At 46.3% G+C, this 20203-nt stretch overlaps 1 protein-coding gene across 5 annotated transcripts in view; it reads right to left on the reverse strand.

Annotated features, from left to right (window-relative positions):
• Window positions 1-20203, reverse strand: part of RFX2 (regulatory factor X2) — a 705663-nt gene that overhangs the window by 52062 nt on the left and 633398 nt on the right. For all 5 annotated transcript variants that reach the window (XM_029610912.1, XM_029610911.1, XM_029610910.1 and 2 more), the window contains one exon: window positions 19760-19968. In XM_029610912.1, the coding sequence (XP_029466772.1) occupies window positions 19760-19968 (209 nt within the window). The remainder of the gene's footprint in view (window positions 1-19759; window positions 19969-20203) is intronic.

Here is a 20203-nt window from a genome sequence, read left to right on the forward strand (position 1 = left end):
ACATATACAATGTAGGTGTGGCCTGGGATGTGCAGGGACATGGGAGTCCCTGCAGATACTCATACGCTGTTGGTGGTACTGGTGTTTCTCTAGCCACTTTCCATACGGATGTGGTAGGTTGGTGGAGGGAGGGGATGTGACTCTTAGGTCAGCTGTGGGATAAGGAGGGATGGATTACCTTTAAAAATTTGCAAGAATAGTTTGAGCTTTTGGAAAGGCCAAGGGAGACTGATGAAAGGATTCAGGCTCAATTTAAGCAAGTCAGAAGGGGTAACCTGGGTTCAGCATCTGCCCTTACATGTGGAACAGACTTTTATGGTAATAGGGACGAGAAAGAAAACCATTGCTTCATTGTATAGGGCACTAATCTTGACTTATGAAGAGAAAGAACTATCACTAAATTAATAGACCAGTGTAATACAGATTTGGGGTTCATTCTGGGTGAAAGGGATTGGAAAGGAATCTGGAAGAGAGTATACACAGTTTCTATCAGTAGTCGATGAATGGAGATAATGTATAAACTCATGAGAAGAACTTACAGATATCAATACTTTGCGAGTTTCTCTCTGCTTTCTTCCCCATCTTGTTGGAGGGGTTGTATGGTGGACAGGAGTCCTGTCTCCATGTTTGGTGGACCTGTGCTGAGGTTCAAGGTTTTTGGAAAAGGGTAAAGAACCAAATTAGGGACATTTTAGGTGGACCTGTTCATCTCATACCTGTACTATGCCTTCTTTGGGATTTGGGTCGATATGTCTTTAGCCATACCGCTGTGTAAGCTGTGTGACCATCTCATACATGCAGCAAGGTTTACAATTGCAACACACTGGAAATTACAGCTGCAATTGCTCATTGGTACAATCAGGTGCATGACATAGCAGTTACAGAGAAAATGACGTTTGCACTTTGGAAGAAAATAGCCACTGCTATTACTAGCAACAGTAACATGGGATAAACTTAGTTTTTGGGTAGTTTTGCCAGGTTCTCAAATTGGCAGTGACGTCTCGCAGCTCAAATCTCCTTCTCAAGGTAGTGGGCGCAAGATCTTGATAGACGGCTAATGTATGACTTTTCCACTGTATGTCCTTATGTAAGCGTGCTGCCTCGTATACCTGAGTTTTTTGGGCAAAGCTATGAAAGCAGATAAGGTCCCTAGGACGCTGATCGCTGCGCTGGCCCAGGGCGCGATGAGCCCTAAGCGTATCTCTGGTGGGGTGGAGGCTGCAACAGCCCACTGCTTTTCATGAAGGATGAGTAGGAAAGCACAGATCTCTTGTGCGGTAGTAATGGCGTCTGCATAGTCTGCAGATTCTGGCAGCTTTGGGCGAAACACGGTCCGTGTCGGGGGACCTGGTTGACGACTGTTCTACACTGTATTGAGCTTTTGGAGTAGCCGCTTACAAAGTAATAAAGAAGATATTTGATAATACCATTTAATTTTTGGACTGTGTACTCGTTCTGCATCTCCCTTTTTTGTGTGCTTAAGTAATGGGGAACAGTCCAGTAATGCAAAGGAGCAGTTTCAAATTGATGCGCTCCCTGCCGCATCAATTTGAAACTGTTTCAAGATATTTTTGATATTACCTGCTTGTCCCTCCCAACGCAGCCTCGGCGAAATACGGGTCCGTGTCGGGGGACCCTTAGAAATGCAGTAATATTTACAGTGGAATTGCCGTGAAAAAGAAAATAAAAACGACCAATTGAAATTTGGGAATTCTGGACTTTGTTGAAATTTATTTGTAGCACTCTTCTTGGCTTGTGACTTAAGTAATGGGGGCCATATTGGCGATACTTAAGGGTGAGAAATTTGAACTCATTGGGGTGAAGATGTCTGTGAAGATCTGAGGGGAAGCAGTATGTATTTGTATTAATGATACTAATGTTGTGTGTAAGGGCTCTCATTGGTTTATCGGGTGAAGGTTTGGAATGTACGGATTTGGTGGAGAAGAAGCGTGTAAATTTGTTATGCTGTTAAAGAACTTATCTGTCATCCGTTTAAAATAAAAAGTAAAAAAAAAAAATTATCTGAATTTACTAAAATCATTTTTTTTTGCCAACCCGATAGCCAGTGATTTTCTGGTAGTTTCATTTATTTATTTATTTATTTTAAAAGGTGGCCAGGTATAATCAAATTCCCTGGCCTTTGCTCCACAGAGCATACATTTGGGCTGCCATGTAGACAATTGTGTTTCTAACTAGTTTAGAGCTTGAAGGAGGTTTTTATGCTGCCTCATTTTGTAGTTCCATTTCAACCTAGGAATACACCCTTCACCTGTGCACAAGAGCAGCAGTATTCCGATAATCTTTTCTGTGCATACTGAGGATGGGCAGGAAGGGTGAGAAGAAGAATGTAGTACAATAAATGTATCCTCTGAAAACACGTAGTTCACCCATCACACAATTGGATGATGCCATCTTGACAGTGCTGAACTGAACATTTTCTTCATTCTTTCTCTGGGTATGCACAATAGTAGCTGTGTACCTGCAGTGTACCTGAGTCTTGGGTTTTTTTTTCCCATCAGATACCTCTCTAAGTGCAGACCACTAAGTATATATTTTTTTAGCATATTGCTCCATTTTTTTGTGTGCCTTAATGTTTTTTTTTATTTCTCTTTAGTTTCCAGTTAGATTTTACAATTTTTTAAGTTTTATTTTATTTACGACATCTCTCAATAGAGTCTATCTTTTTGTGTCTCCATAAAGGCCCCGCATCAATGCTTCTTTTTCTCTCTCTCAATCCTCTTCTAACACAATCAGTCACTCTTCACTTTGATTATTTTTTCCAGCAATGGCAGAGAAGACCACCAGTAGCTTCAAGATGTACCTGGACTGCAGTCAAAAGATGTCTTTCATGGACCTCCATGCAACATGTTAAAAGTGTCTGGGTGATAACCATGTCGTCGCCAATTGCAGCCATCTGTGCAAAGATGTTACTGAGGGCCATTAGGTACTGTACTGAGAAGCTTTAGGTTCAAATTGCATACAAGAAAGAAATCCAGTTCCACTAAAGTGGCATCACCAGTCCTCCTGCAATACTTAAAAAAATGCTGCCGATCTCTTTGTGGTTTAAACGGAAAGCAGAGTTGCTTACCTGTAACAGGTGTTCTCACAGGACAGCAGGATGTTAGTCCTCACATATAGGTGACATCATCAGGATGGAGCCCAATCACAGAATACTTTTGTTAAAGTTTCCAGAACTTTGGCACCTACTGGGCATGCCCAGCATAGCCTCAACCCTGCAGCCAGCAGGGGTCCCCCTTCAGTCTCCTCTTATAGTAAAAGTACATGCGAAAAATAAAATAATAAATCATAAGCGAACCTAACTCCGCAGGGTGGCGGGCGGATTTCGTGAGGACTAACATCCTGCTGTCCTGTGAGAACACCTGTTACAGGTAAGCAACTCTGCTTTCTCACAGGACAAGCAGGATGGTAGTCCTCACATATAGGTGAGAGCTGAGGATGCCCAAGCAATGCACCAAATGTACCCAAAGATGTGCAACAGGCACAAGAACTGGGGTGGAATTTGGTAGAGGGCATCCTGAACCTTACCGGGTTGGCAGAAGGATGTTGGTACCTCAGTTCGCAAATAAGTTGCGTAGCACAGATTGGTCGAAGATGGAATCTTGTCTGCCAGTCTTGTCTAAACAATAATGGGCTGCAAAGGTGTGGAGAGAACTCCAGGTAGCAGCCTTACAGATGTCAGCAAGCGGCACAGAGCATAGGTGCGCTACTGAAGTTGCCATGGCCCTGATGTGTGCTTTAACATGGTCTTGAAGTGGAATGCCTGCCTGTTGGTAACAAAAGGAAATACAGTCCACTAACCAGGAGGAGAAAGTCTGCTTACTCACAATTGAGTGCTTTTCCTGTGGGCAGCTGTACGGTCTAGATCAGACCTGGGCAAGGGGCGGCCCGCGGGCTGAATCCGGCCCGCCTACGGTCTGTGACCGGCCCGCCCACTGCTGAGAGCAGACGGAGAATGAGGCACGCTGCCTTCCCTCTGCAAGGGAAGGCAGCGTGCCTCATTCTCCGCTCCCTCGCTCCCCGATTGGCCGGCCAATCGGGGAGGGAGGGAGCGGAGAATGAACTGTTTTTTTTTTACAGCGTTCGGTGGGGGGGGGAGGGAGTGACTCGAGTGAAGACACGCTGCCCGATTGGCCGGTGCTGGGCAAGCCTTGCCCAGCACCGGCCAATCGGGCAGCGTGTCTTCGCTCGAGTTTCTTTCCTACCTACCTACCAGTTCCACCTTTCGTGGTCTTTTTCAGGGGTCCCCAACCACCGGTCCGCGGGAGTTTTTTGCCGGTCCGTGGCGCGCGCTCCCGGTCTCTCCCGCTGCCGTTGCCGCTGGGCTGTCAGCACATTCAAGCCCAGTGGTAACGGCAGCGGTGTTAGAAGCTGTGGCACCCGCGGCTGGCCTTTTCTTCTTCCCGCGCCTGCACCCTCCCTCCCGTGACCCGGAACAGGAAGTGATACACGGAGCGGTGCGCGGGAAGGAGAAAGAGCCGTGCCGCGTCGGCTGTAATCGAGAAAGGAGTCACCAGCATGAGCCTCCTGCGGCCGATGGGATTCTTCTTTCTTGGCCTTCGGGGGCTGCTGCAGCTCCCATTTGTGCTCCGGTGGGGGGGAGAGGAAGTGAGAAAGAGAGAGAAGCAGCCAGCCTGTGTGTGATTGACTGGTCAGAGAGCTGATGTGTGTGTGTATGTGAGAGACAATGAAAGTGATTGCTCAGGGAGATGACTGATGTGTATGTGAGAGTGTGAGACATTAGTCAGGGAGGTGACTGATGTGTGTGTGTGTGTGTGAGAGAGAAAAAGCATGGAAGTGAGAAGTCTGGGTATGTGGGAAAGCATGAGCGTAAGAAGCCTGGTGTTGTGGGAGTGAGAAACCTGGGTGAGTGTGCATGCATGAGAGAGAGAGACTGCTTGGTAAGGTGACGGTGTGTGTGAGAGAAAAAGACTGGTGTGTGTGAATGTGAGAGAATGTGATTCAGGGAATGAGAAGCCTGTGCACGTGGAGAGTGAGCATGGAAATGAGAGAGACTGGTGTGTGTGTAACAGAGAGAAAGTGATTATGGGAATGAGAAGCCTGTGCATGTGAAGAGAGTGAGCATGAGAGTGAGAAACCTGGGTGTGTGTGAGACAGCATGGGAGTGGGAAGCCTGTGTGTGTGTGTGTGTGCATGCATGAGAGTGAAAGACTGGTTGGTAAGGTGACTGTGTGTGTGAGAGAAAGAGACTGGTGTGTGTGAATGTGAGAGAAAGAATGTGATTCAGAGAATGAGAAGCCTGTGCAGTGGAGAGCGAGCATGGAAATGAGAGAGAGACTGGTGTGTGTGTAACAGAGAGAAAGTGATTATGGGAATGAGAAACCTGTGCATGTGAAGAGAGTGAGCATGAGAGTGAGAAACCTGGGTGTGTGTGAGACAGCATGGGAGGGAGAAGCCTGTATCTGAAAGAGAACTTGGGAGTGGGAAGCCTGTGTGTGTGTATGCATGAGTGAGATCAGGTGACTGGTGTGTGTGTGTGAGAGAGAGAGAGAAATAAAGTGATTATGGGAATGAGAAGCCTGTGCATGTGAAGAGTGAGCATGGGAGTGAGAAACCTGGGTGTGTGTGAGACACATCATGGGAGGGAGAAGCCTGTATATCTGAAAGAGAACATGGGAGTGAGAGACTGGTGAGTGTGTGTGTGAGAGAGAGAAAGAAAGTGATTATGGGAATGAGAAGCCTGTGCATGTGGAGAGAACAAGCATGGGAGTGAGAGACTGGTGAGTGAGTGTGTGTGTGTGTGTGTGTGTGTGTGTGTGTGAGAGAGAGAGACAGAGAAAGTGATTATGAGAGTGAGAAGCCCATATATGTAAGAAGAACACGGGAGTGGGAAGCCTGTGTGTGTGTGTGTATGGCATGAGAGGAACTGTTCAGGAAGGTGACTGGTGTGTGTGTGCCAAAGACTGTTTGGGAGATGATTGGTGTGTGAGAGACAGAAACTGGTCATGGGGGCATGACTGGTATGGTGTGTGTGTGTGAGAGACATGGGCACTAAGGAAGAGGACCACGAGTATAGAGCTTAGCTTCTACTGCTGCTTCTGGTGTGTGCCACGGCCTGCAGGGAAGGGGAGTAGGAGAGCTGCTGGAGGGGGTAAGTAAAGATGGCTTTAAGTTTATTTTTCTTGACTGCCATTTTAATTGTGTGATGTCTGCTTTTTTGAAATATTTTATTGGTGTTTGGAGAATGTTTAATAGTTTTTATGAGTTTTTAATTGTTGGATGTTATTCTGTTCATAGCCGTTTTGAAACATTTATTCTGCTTATTAGTATAGTTTTACAATTATTTCTGTGTGGGGATCTATAGCTGCTTGCTATTCTGTTTTCCTAATAAGAGGTGTATTGGTTTTTAGGACCTGATTTAATATTTGTGGTGTTGCCTTTTCATAGATAAGGGTTGCTCCTGTTTTGTATTCCATAATACAGGTGTAACTGTATGTGGATTAGTTTATGTGCATTACTACAGATCCTGGGAGTATGTTAGGTCGGTTCTGTGTCTGTTACCGAGATGAGATATTTTGCTAGCATGTAAGCGTTTGTATCGGTCTTATTTGTTGTGTTTTCTCAGAGGACATGCACTGGTGGTAAACTGCTGTCTTTTCATAAGTAGGGCTATTGAGAACTGAGTTAATTATATTAGTCCGGCCCTCTAAAACCATCCCAATTTCTCATGCGGCCCCATGGGAAAATTAATTGCCCACCCCTGGTCTAGATAAAATGCTACAGCACGTTTACAGTCAAGGGTATGCAGAGCCCGTTCTCCTGGGTTTGAGTGGGGCCTGGGAAAGAAAGTGGGTAGTATAGTGGATTGATTGATATGAAACTCCGATACTACCTTAGGCAAAAACTTAGGGTGAGTGCGGAGTACTACCCTGTCATGCAGATGTTTAGTGTAAGGCGGGTAGGTAACTAAGGCCTGTAACTCACTAACCCTGCGAGCAGAATTGATAGCCAAAAGAAAAATCACTTTCCAAATGAGATAGCGGAGATCACAGGATTGGAGAGGCTCAAACGGCGGTTTCATGAGCTTTCCCGAAACCATGTTGAGGTCCCAAGAAGGGGCTGGAGGGTGCAGTGGAGGTTTAAGGTGAAGCAAGCCCTTCAAAAAGCATGTGACAAGGGGTTGTACTGAAATGGGTACATCCCCCACACCTTTATGGAAGGCGGCTACCACACTGACATGTACCCTGATACATGTCAGTGTTTTGAGGCCTGACTCAGACAGGTGCCAGAGATAGTCCAGAAACTTCGGTTTGGGACAAGTGAAGGGATCGATGGACTTGGAAGTACACCATCCTATAAACCTGTTCCATTTATAACGATAAGACTGCCTAGTGGAAGGCTTTCGTGAAGCTACTAGGACATGGGAAACTGGCTCTGAAAGGTTAAGAGGTTGAAGTATTAACCTTTCAACATCCAGGCAGTCAGGGAGAGGGCCTGGAGGTTGGGGTGATGAAGGCAGCCATGGTTCTGAGTGATCAGAAGCGGTTCCTTCCCCAGAGGAATGTGCCGGTGTACAGATAGGTGGTGGAGAATTGGAAACCAGACCTGGTGTGGCCAATGAGGGGCTATGAGAATCATTAGCCCCCCTGTCCCTTTGCAACTTCATGAGTCTTTGAAATGAGTGGAAGTGGAGGGTACGCATAAAGGAGACCGCTGGCCCATGAGATAGCGTCTCTTGGCTGAAAGCGTCTCTTGGCTGAAAGTGTTGGCTGCAAGTGAGGGAGCAGAAGTTCCCTACTTTGCAGTTGTGGATCGACGCAAAGAGGTCTATGTGAGGGTAACCCCAACGTTGGAATATTGAGTCTGCTACAGTGGGGTTGACGGACCACTCGTGTGATTGAAAAGTGTGACTCAGCTTGTCCGCCAACACATTGTCCATCCCGGCAAGTAGGTGGCCTTGAGGTACATTGAGTGGGAAAGGGCTTCCGCCCATATCTGTGCAGCTTCCTGACACAAGAGGTAGTAGCCCGTTCCCCCTTGCTTGTTGATGTACCACATGGCCACCTGGTTGTCTGTTTGAATTAGGATGACCTGGTTGGAGCGGTGATCCTGAAAATCCCTGAGAGCATATCTGATTGCACGAAGCTCCAGGAAATTTATCTGGTGTTTTGCTTCCTCTTGAGACCACATGCCCTGAGTTTGCAGGTTTTCAACATGTGCTCCCCAGCCAAGGCTGGAGGAATCTGTTGTCAAGGTTATTTGAGGTTCTGGAATCTGAAATGGAAGGCCCTATACCAGATTGGATTGGTTTGTCCACCAAGCTAGCGATAGCCGAAGCTGTTTGGTGATGTAGATTGTGGAGGACATTGGCTGAGAAGACTGAGTCCACTACGATCTTAGAGTCCACTGCATTACTCTCATGGCGAGGCGAGCCATGGGAGTGACATGCACTGTGGAGGCCATATGACCCAATAATATCAGGAAGTGATGTGCAGTTGAATGTTGTTGAGACTGCAGTCGAAGGGCCAGAGAAGCGAGAGTGAAAGCTCGATCCTAAGGTAGGAAAGCTTTCACTTTTAGAGTGTCCAAGTCGGCCCCTATGAACGATAGAGTTTGCAAAGGAACTAGCCTGGATTTTTGATAGTTTATGAGAAACCCTAGGGAGATCAGGGAATGCAAAGTGAGGCGAAGGGACGTCAGTGCACCTTGCCGAGAAGGAGCTCTGATCAACCAATCGTCCAGATAGGGGGTAGACGTGGACACTCTGACTCCTGAGGTAGGCCGCTACCACCACGAGGCACTTGGTGAATACACGTTGGGCAGATGCTCGGCCAAAAGGTAACACTTGATATTAGAAGTGTTTTGGGCCTACTAGGAATCATAGGAATCTGCGATGTGACAGAGTGATTGAAATGTGCATGTAGCAGTACCTAGCTTCCACTTCCGACCATTCCGGTCGGCGGCCGGTTGTGCCTCTTCTCCAACCTATGGCACACAGTCACCACAGATTCCCCGGAATCCGTTGGGACAGAGAGAAAGTTGAAGTGGTAACCTTTGGATACTATTGCCAGTATCCATTGATCTGTGGTAACTGTGTGCCATAGGTTGAAGAAGTGGCACAACCGCCCGCTGACCGGAATGGTCAGAAGTGGAAGCTGGGTACTGCTCTCTAGAAAGGAGTCAAAAACCTGCCGCTGGACCTGGTTGAGTGGCTGGTTGTGACTTCTGCCCTCTAGGCTGCCTGGGTTGGCCTTTTTGGTAAGGCTTAGAAGACTGACCCCTGGACGCCGGGGGATAGTATCTTTTCTGCCGGTAGAATTGCCTCTTAGAATCCCTCTTAAAAGATCTTTTGGTTGAAGAAGAGGGATCAGGAGGCAGTAAAGAGAGCTGGCGCAGTCTTTTGATAGTCCTTGAGCTGTGCCACTGCTGATTGAATCTTTTCACCGAAAAGATTATCCCCTGCACAGGGCAGGTCAGCCAATCTATCTTGTACCTCTGGTCTGAGGTCTGAAGATTTCAGCCAGGCCCATCTCCTTGCACTGATACCGGCTGCTGACACCCTAGAAGCGGTGAAAAGATGTTCATACGCCGATCGTACTTCATGCTTGCCAGCATCTAATCCTTTTTGTGCTAGGGCATGAAGCTGGTCCTGGAACTGCTAGCTTCAGCAAAGCTTCAGCAAAGCTTCAGCAAAGTCTTGAATCTTTGTGAACAAGGCCCTATTATATTGGGTCATGTAAAGTTGGTAGGATGCAATGCGAGAGATTAGCATTGATCCATGGAATACCCGTCTTCGAAATGCATCCAGGAACTTCTGATCTTTCCCTGGTGGAATGGATGAATGAGGTTTGGAGCGTCTGGCCCTCATTGGGAGGACTCTACAACCACCGAGTGATGATCCAACTGAGTTCTTTGAAAGCCCGGGACTGACTGAACTAAGTAGGTGGCATCTGCTTTTTGATTAACAGGTGCCACCAAGCCAGGGTGCTCCCAGTTTCTCTTCAAAAGTTCCAAAAGGATGTTATGAATAGGAATGGACATGATTTCTTTTGGAGACTGGAGGATAGCAAATGTAACCCCAATATTTAAAAAGGGCTCCAGGGGCAATCCGGGAAACTACAGACCGGTTAGCCTGACTTCAGTGCCAGGAAAAATAGTGGAAAGTGTTCTAAACATCAAAATCACAGAACATATAGAAAGACATGGTTTAATGGAACAAAGTCAGCATGGCTTTACCCAGGGCAAGTCTTGCCTCACAAATCTGCTTCACTTTTTTGAAGGAGTTAATAAATAAGTGGATAAAGGTGAACCGGTAGATATAGTATACTTGGATTTTCAGAAGGCGTTTGACAAAGTTCCTCATGAGAGGCTTCTAGGAAAAGTAAAAAGTCATGGGATAGGTGGCGATGTCCTTTCGTGGATTGCAAACTGGCTAAAAGACAGGAAACAGACAGTAGGATTAAATGGACAATTTTCTCAGTGGAAGGGAGTGGACAGTGGAGTGCCTCAGGGATCTGTACTTGGACCAATGCTTTTCAATATATTTATAAATGATCTGGAAAGAAATACGACGAGTGAGATAATCAAATTTGCAGATGACACAAAATTGTTCAGAGTAGTTAAATCACAAGCAGATTGTGATAAATTGCAGGAAGACCTTGTGAGACTGGAAAATTGGGCATCCAAATGGCAGATGAAATTTAATGTGGATAAGTGCAAGGTGATGCATATAGGGAAAAATAACCCATGCTATAATTACACAATGTTGGGTTCCATATTAGGTGCTACAACCCAAGAAAGAGATCTAGGTGTCATAGTGGATAACACATTGAAATTGTCGGTGCAGTGTGCTGCGGCAGTCAAAAAAGCAAACAGAATGTCGGGAATTATTAGAAAAGGAATGATGAATAAAACGGAAAATGTCATAATGCCTCTGTATCGCTCCATGGTGAGACCGCACCTTGAATACTGTGTACAATTCTGGTCGCCGCATCTCAAAAAAGATATAATTGCGATGGAGACGGTACAGAGAAGGGCTACCAAAATGATAAGGGGAATGGAACAACTCCCCTATGAGGAAAGACTAAAGAGGTTAGGACTTTTCAGCTTGGAGAAGAGACGACTGAGGGGGGATATGATAGAGGTGTTTAAAATCATGAGAGGTCTAGAACGGGTAGATGTGAATCGGTTATTTACTCTTTCGGATAGTAGAAAGACTAGGGGGCACTCCATGAAGTTAGCATGGGGCACATTTAAAACTAATCGGAGAAAGTTCTTTTTTACTCAACGCACAATTAAACTCTGGAATTTGTTGCCAGAGAATGTGGTTAGTGCAGTTAGTATAGCTGTGTTTAAAAAAAGATTGGCTAAGTTCTTGGAGGAGAAGTCCATTACCTGCTATTAAGTTCACTTAGAGAATAGCCACTGCCATTAGCAATGGTTACATGGAATAGACTTAGTTTTTGGGTACTTACCAGGTTCTTATGGCTTGGATTGGCCACTGTTGGAAACAGGATGCTGGGCTTGATGGACCCTTGGTCTGACCCAGTATGGCATTTTCTTATGTTCTTATGTAGAAGCTCTAGCATCTGGTGTCTAGAGTCTTCTTCTGTCTGAATCTGGAATGGGACTGTTTCAGACATCTCCTTTACAAAATTAATAAAGGACAGGTCCTCTGGAGGAGAACGCTTGCTTTCATCAGGAGGGGAGGGCTGTGAAAGTAAATCATCAGAATCCTGGGACGAATCGTCGGTCCAAGGATTATAAGGGTCATCACCAGCTCCCAAATATTCTTCAGAAGGAAGTAATGGAGTTATTCATGAAGGCCCTGGCCTGGGCATCGTTGGTCCCGAAGGAGGAATTGAAGGCATCGACGGAGGAACCGATGGATGTGTCAGGGGCGGCACTCCCGATGGTGGAATGAAGAGCGGTGTTTCTTCATCTTCCTCCGATGACAAGGGAATTGGCGAGGAAGGAGTCTGGTCCTTCGGTTCCCTCGGATCCACCGGTGGAAGGCACCGATCAACTTGTCCATTGTAGCCAATAGCAGTGCAAGCATCATGGGTATCAGGTCGGTGACCAGAGGAGGAACCGGTACCAGTATCGATGGAAGTTGGAAGCCCTGGAGTGCTTTGCCGATGGCCTCTTGGATCATCCGATCCAATTCCTCATGGAAATCTGGGGCTTGAATACCCGGTTCCGGAGTGGGAGGTGGCACTGGCGTAGCCGGAGGGTCCACCAGTGAAGGTGGAATCGCGGATCCTGGCACCTGTCCATGTGGGGAACGCCTCGGTGATCCAAAGACAAAAGAGGACGAAGCCTTTTCTGTACGAGGCTTCTTTGTCGGAGGCTCAGATGATGTCGAGGGTTTACCGGTATCGATGTCCTGAGCTTTACAATGACGGTGTCGATGTTTTTCTCAATGTTCACCCCGGTGTTTTTCTTGAGGGGGAACAGAGGGAGTCAACACCCGTGGAGTCGTCAAGGCCGGTCGGGTAGCAGCAGATTCCTGGTGCTGGCGCGACGTAGACAGTACTGGTTCAGACGACGTCACAGCTATCGATGGCATTGGGATTTTTCACCGAAAGAGAAGACCCATCTTATCGAACCGAGCCTTGCGACCTTTTGGTGTCATTTGGGCACATTTGGAGCAAGTAAGGACATCGTGGCCGGACCCCAAGCACATCACACAGACCGTGTGAGGGTCAGTGATGGACATTGTTCGAGTGCAGTCGGGGCACGGACGGAAATCCGACGCCATGGCTTTGACAAAATTTAGTTGCGGTGCGGTCAATGGCCGATAGGCTGCGAGGGAAAAACTCGATGGGAATCGACCGCAAATGGGCAAAAACTTACCGTTCGAATGTGGAGCAAAGAAATCGATAAGGGGACCCCTGTGGGGTAAAATTGTTAAAAAAAAATTTCAAAAAAAGTTCCGTGTGGAAAATTCCTGTCAGGAATCTCTGAAGAGCTCCTTAACCCGCATGGCTACTGCTGCGTGGAAAAAAGAAGACTGAAGGGGGACCCCTGCTGGCTGCAGGGTTGATGCTATGCTGGGCATGCCCAGTAGGTGCCAGTCAAAGTTCTGGAAACTTTGACAAAAGTGTTCCGTGATTGGGCTCCATCCTGATGATGTCACCCATATGTGAGGACTAACATCCTGCTTGTCCTGTGAGAAGCCTCTTCTGTTGAGACAATTTTAAGAATGGCTATCTAACACTGAGACACCCCTGATGAAGAAAACTTCTCGAAATGCAGCATGGGGTTGGTGTTCCAATTATCCACATGCTGAACTCTGTTTCATTCAGTTAATGCTGACAGTGGACATTACATTAATGAGATAAGAAATTATTGAATTAATTAACAATTCCAAGAATTCCTGTTTGAGAGAATTGATCTCTAAATTTATGCACCATGTTCTTGGATCTGATATTAGAAAGAGGTTTTGAATGAAGTTTTATTTGCATAAATGGACATTAGCAACGCAGCTTTGCACTGTTCATGACTGATGATTATAATCCCAGAAAGAACAATTTTGGGCATAAGGCACTGGATCATTCCATGAAGTCCAAGTGCCAAGATATGATGGTCAAATGTTTTCACAATATTTTGTAAAGATATTGTGCTGGTACAGGTGAAGTTGTTTTTATAGTTATATACATTTTCTCACTATTGTGATTAGGTTTTTGAATATATATTGTTGGCAAGTGTTTACTTTATTCCATTTTCTTAAAAGAGCATGACTGCATGCTCAAACTGCACTAGTCAAGGTCAAGAAACTGAGCTGAGAAGAGACCAGTTTAGAGTTTTAGCAGTTTTGTAAGCTACAAAATATACAAGGGGAAAGTGGTTGGATAATCTATCTGCCCAAGACAAAGATGTATAACATACAGAACAATTTATGTACCACTTTTCCAAAATAAAGTAATTTTGAAAAATAATAAAAATATTTAAATTATTGATTTAAACTATATTTTAATTTAAAAATAAAAAAGAAGTTCATAATAGAATTCCCTCTATTTCTTGTTAATGCCTTATGTGCTAAGGGTCCTTAGGCTTTGCATCAGGCTCAGAAGTATTTCCACAAGGACAATACTATCTCTTTTACTCATTACTCATTAACTGTAAAGTGGGTCAGAAAAAGCAAATGTTGCTTACCTGTAACAGGTGTTCTCACAGGACAAGCAGGATGTTAGTCCTCACATATGAGTGACATCACAGGATGGAGCCCTGTACGGAAAACATTTCTGTTAAAGTTTCTACAAAGCTTTGACTGACACTGGCACACTGAGTGCACTGAGCATGCTCAGCCTGCAATTATCCCTATGAGCCACAGGTGTCTCCCTCAGTCTAGTCTTATAGCTAAAAGCGCAAGCGAAACTAAAATAAAAGTAAAAACGTATACAGACCCAACTCCGTGGGGTGGCGGGGTGGGTTTCGTGAGGACTAACATCCTGCTGTCCTGTGAGAACACCTGTTACAGGTAAGCAACATTTGCTTTCTCACAGGACAAGCAGGGTGGAAATCCTCACATATGGGTGAGTACCGAGCTGAGGATGCCCGAGAGTGCACCAAATGCACCCAAGACGCGCGAAAGGCGCAATGATGGGGGTGGAATTTGGAACGGAGGGCATCCTGAAACCCTTAACGGGTTGGTGGAAGGATGTTGGGTAGTTAAACCGAAAAGAATAAGAGTAGACGGACTGGCCAAACATGGAGCTTGCCGGCTAGTCGTATCTAAGCAATAATGGGCTGCGAAGGTATGGCGAGCACTCCAGGTTGCAGCCTGATAAATATGTACAAGCAGCAGCGACCAAGGGGAAGCCATTGAGGCTGGGACGGATGCAACAGAGTGTGGTTACACACAGTGTTTTAGTGAAATGCCTGCTTGTTGGTAGGAAAAGAGATAGAGACCATTAATTTGGAGGAATAGGTCTGTTTGCTCACTGGAACTCGCAGCTTGATTCTTGCCACAGAAGGAAAGAGTTAGGTGGAATTCCTATGGAATGTAGTGCGATCTAGTTAGAATGCAAGTGCACTATTACTGTCCAAGAAGTGGAAAAACCCTCTCACTTTGGTGAGAGAGAGGTGCTGGGAAAAATGGGCAGAGTATATTCTGATTAAGGTGAGATGCAACGTCTACCTTAAGAAAGATATGAAGTTGAATACGTAGAACCACTCTGTCAAGATGGAACGCAGGGTCGGATGAGTATGTAACAAGGTGTGTAACTCACAGACCCTGTTAGCAGAAATGACATTTATGAGGGAAATAATTTCCCATGTCAAACTGTGAAATGAGAGAAATGGAAAGGCTCGAACGGAGAATGTATGAGACTTATAAGGATAAGATATAGGTTCCATTCCGTGACTAGTGAAAATAGAGGCGGCTTGATCAGTGGATAATCCATGGTAAGCTGACTCAGAAGGGGTTTACCGTTAATTGGGTATCCCCACTCCCAAACGATACACCAATTGGAACAAAGGTGTACCTATGCGGAGCATGTCTGGGGAGCAGAATCCGAGGGAGCAAGAGAAAAGAGTGGTGTAGAAAAAGAAAAAGGGAAATACCTTTTTGTATGCGTCATGTGGTAAATCATGCCATTTTGAATGGTAGGATTTATGTGTGGAAGGTTTTGTGAAGCCACCAGTAGCTGAGAACAACAGTGAGTCTACAATTTGAGACTGACTTGTGAGAAGGCAAATTGGTTACTGGTGTGATAGATTGAGAAGTATGGGAAGCATACTGGTCTCGGCCAGGATGTGGGTCTGAGGAATAGTGAACCCTGTCCCGGTTCAACATTAGAAGAGTGCTGGCTATGAGAGGCAGCAGAAGAGACACATTTAAGAAGCCCTTGATGGAAGAAAGGCATGTATGGGAACGCATTGGAAACATGTGTAGGCAGTAGAATCTGTGCACCGTATGGTTCGATTCTGACGCAGAGGGCAATTTCGGTTGACCTCAGCGTTAAAAGATCTTTCCCGCTACACATATACTCCGAGACCATCCAAGAGGATGGAAACCTACATGCAGAAGGTCTGCTAGTGCGTTCAGTAAATCTCTTAGATAAGTGGCCCAAGGATACATGGAGTGAGCAAGGGCCAAGGGTAGAGCTGCGCAGCTTCCTTGCAGAGCAGCTAAGAAGTTGTGCGTGCTTGTATGTTGGAAAGCACATTGTCCCTATGATGTTTTGTCTGTATGCACAAAGATTTGTTGCAGAGGCAGTATTGGAAGGCATAAGAGTATAACGCATGGCTACAAGCTCCAGGAAATTCATGTGAAACTGTGCCTGGAGTGGAGTAGATGCATATTGGGTTGGGAAGCTTTTAGGTCAAACTTTACAACACTGAGTAAATGCAAGCATGAGCAGAATCAGACTAGGTTTTGGTTCTAGATCTGCAATATGGATGAGGGACGAAAGCGGTTGAACAGTTTAGACCCACTGATAATGGAATTTCACTGAATCTAACACATAGCAGTTTTGGATCTATGAGGAAAGTGCATAGTGAAAAAACCCCTTGGCCCGACAATGAAGAATTGAGGGGCTGAGGTTATGGAAAAATGCAGTCAGGGACATGTAAGAATTTATTAGAATGTCTGCGCGTATGCTGGACAGGAAGGTCATTATGACTGTAGTGTCCAGAAGTGTTATATAAGGGATTTATGGCAGTGACAGTAATCCCAGTTGGTAAATGTATAGTGAGTCATGAAGAAGTTAGAGCTCCTTGCGTGGAGTGACTGTGGTTATGCAGGTGTCCATGCAAGGAAAGAGTGAATGATGTTGCACTCTGCAGAGAAACAGCGGTCACCGATAGTGATTCAATGAATACCCCAGTTGCCGAAGCTGGTGCAACCGGCAGAGCTTGGGATTATAATATTGTTGACTCACCATGAAGCACATAGAAAGATTAGAGGTAATGTACTTACTGCGATATGGAAGCATGGTAACGAGAGATATCATTTTACCTGTGCCTTCTGAAGAAAGTTGGTATTTCTGAAGTCCAGGATGGGCGGAGAGTAACTACTTTCTGTTGAAAGAAAGAATAGTGTAATCAAAACTCCCCCCCTCCCCCCCCTGCGCTTTGTAGCGTCTGGGGGAGTGTACCGGGAACTTTGGTACAAGGTGGGGTGGCAGCTCTGATATCCGGCCAGTTGGGAGACCAGGAGGTGTCCTACTGGAGGGGCTGATGAAATCTGGATATCATGTAACCTCCCACGGGAGCGTGAGCGGTAAAGTCTTACCCGCATTTCTGTGTGCTGTACAAGGAGACACCGAGACCTGTTGTCAGGCTTCGAGGTGGACTTGCACTTGAGGCAGTATTTGCTGGATCAGCGAATGCACCTGGAACTTTGGTTCTGAAGCAGGAACCAAAAGCGAGAGCATTAATCAGTACAGAGCCTCGTTGCTGAAGAAGGGAGGATGCCCTGATGCAATCCCAAAGAAATGATAGAGAGGTTCTCTTGGTATTGTGGCTGACATAGCTGGCATAGCGATAAGTGACACTAATACGGTTCTTGTAAGGTACATGACCTAGAACTTTTTGAACCATGTGGCCTGAATTAGAGAACACATCTCAATGGGAATGCCGCAGAAGCTGTGGATCGCCGAAGGACAAGCCAGTGAAGATTGCTGGCTCCATGGATTTCAGGAGTCATTGAGGGAGTAGATGCCCGTCTCAACTCTGATGTCTGGTATGGTGGCGCAGGTATAGAGGAGACAGGCTGAGCGTGGCTGGCGCTATCACTGTAGTATTTTGTGGAGGGCCGCAATCCCCCACCAATGTTGGTGGGGCATGCCTCGGGAACAGGGGAGCCGATTAACATCTCGTGAACCCGGCCCTTTTCGCAGCGACTCGATGTCTCGTGACGCCAGTGCAGAATTCTTCGGAACTCGTTCCGGTGTTTCTGGAGCACCAAGGACTGCCAATACTGTGCAGTACAGTGTTGATGGCAGTGGTGATGTTGCTCGGCCTGAGCATTGTCCAGCATCGAGAAGGATAGCACCAATGTGCTGGATGGCATCGGTGGCGGATGGTCACCGTGTCGGTGACAATGCATGCCACGGTGCTTGGCCCGGTCTTTCCCCAGTGCCGAGATGGATGCCCTCGCTGTCTTGGATGGCAACTGATGGTGGACTGTCAGCATGCCTGCACTGCTCCTGGCACTATGTAGTGTCGTAGGCTAATACGGGGCTTTAATAAGAACCCAAAGCATGGAGCACAGTGTTCAGGCGAGGACATTACGTGACGGCGCTATGTCGGTATTGACGGTGTTGATAGCGGCCGAAGCAGCCTCAAGGGTATCGTCAAAAATATATATGAAAAATGTCGATGACTCGGCCAGAGCAATGACAGTGACAGTGACGGAAGCAGTGAAGGCATCAGCGTAGGTATCTATGAGAACGATGTGGCATCGAATAATAAAAAAAAAACATCGTTGGCATCGGAAAAAAAAGATACCGGCATCGACGGAGTCAATGACCGCATCGATAGGATCGTTGAGGACACCGATGGAAATGACATGGGCATCGAGGGCATCGATGTATGGAGGCGTGCGCCGATGGCATTGGTGGCATGGCCACGGGCGTCGACTGTATCCATGGAATCGACCTGGGCATCGACGCCCATCGATGGAATCGACCTGGGCATTGATGGAAATGTCCTGGGCATCGATGGCATCAATAAAATAAAGGATGGCATCAATGGAAATGACTCTGGCATCGATGGGAGTGCCCCGGGCGACGGTGGCATTGACCCGGGTATGGATGGCACAGACGAGACAAGGTGTACATCGATGGCATCCATCCGGGCAATGATGGCACCGATGAAACCCAAGGAAAAATCAGTGCCATGTATGAAAAACATGGATGGCACTGACAGAAACGATGCAGGGACCGATGGCATTAGTGTACCACGGGGGGAGGGGTACCGATGGCATCTAAGAGTCCAGGACGGTCTGAAGGGAGTACAGACGATAGCGATGGGGGCATCGACTGCGCGAGAGTACCGAGGAAATCGAAGGACCTGAATTGATAGGGGCCCTAGCGGCAACAGAAACCATGGAAGTCCCTGTCCCACTAGCGCTAATAACCAGGCAGAGTGTCACAGAGGGTCACTCGCAGGCTATGTGTGGCTAACTAAAAACATAGGGAGAGGGAAGGTCGCAGTCGGTTGGCAGGCCAGGAAGGTGACAGGAACCGACCGAAAAAACAGGACATAGTACTCACCGAGCGTTGAATAAACGTACGCGAAGGGAGACCCGTGCAGGGAAAAGTGTTTGTGAAGTAAAAGTTTAAGTGTTTCTGTGCGGAAAAAGTGTTAGAATTTCTCAGAGACCCTAACCGCTATCCTTACTGCAGAGCAGAAAAAAGAAGATAATTGCAGGCTGAGCATGCTCAGTGCACTCAGTGTGCCAGTGTCAGTCAAAACTTTGTAGAAAATTTGACAGAAAAGTTTTCTGTACAGGGCTCCATCCTGTGATTTAACCCATATGTGAGGACTACCATCCTGCTTGTCCTGTGAGAATATTAGCTATAGTTTGACTGTCAGAATTAACTACAGTGATCACTTGATAATCAGTACAACCACCAATCACCACTTCAGTCTTATACGCAGCAAACATATGCCACTTGCCATATAAATTCTTAGATGAACTGTCGGAATTATTGTGTATTTTGATGACTCCAGCTTACACTAGTGGAGGGCCTTTTTTAAAACTATGATTACTGGCACCTTGGCAAGGAAGGGGTGAAGACAAATTGTAAAGTTAAAAATGTCAACTCACCTGTAAAATGACCATTTGAGCAAAAACTGTCTGGCAGCCTTGGGGAAACTGGGGCTTCCTTCATGGGGTTTCAGAATCTGAGTTACCACATTATCCAGCCAGCTGGCCCACTGATCCAAGGAACTTTGCTGCTGCAATGTGAGCTTAAAATCCTGCTCCAGCTTCTGTACCATGACTTCCTCACACTGACATACCCATGAGGCTTGCTCCTACAAACATAAAATACACAACAGTTAAAAGAAGAGTTGCAGTGGAGGGTTAGAGGAAAAGAAGGAACAATATTTTAGGTACTATAAATGGATTGAAGCCCATAATTCCATGGCTGCAGGAAGGGCTGCAAAATCCAGCTCTTCCTGCGGAATTGTTTCTTCTCCATGGATTTACTGCAGGGATTAATAGCAGTTAATGGACTTCTGCTCCAAGAACTTATCCCTTTTTTTAAAC

The sequence above is a fragment of the Rhinatrema bivittatum genome, chromosome 8, assembly GCF_901001135.1.
Source record: "Rhinatrema bivittatum chromosome 8, aRhiBiv1.1, whole genome shotgun sequence".
Taxonomy (NCBI): Eukaryota; Metazoa; Chordata; class Amphibia; order Gymnophiona; family Rhinatrematidae; genus Rhinatrema; species Rhinatrema bivittatum.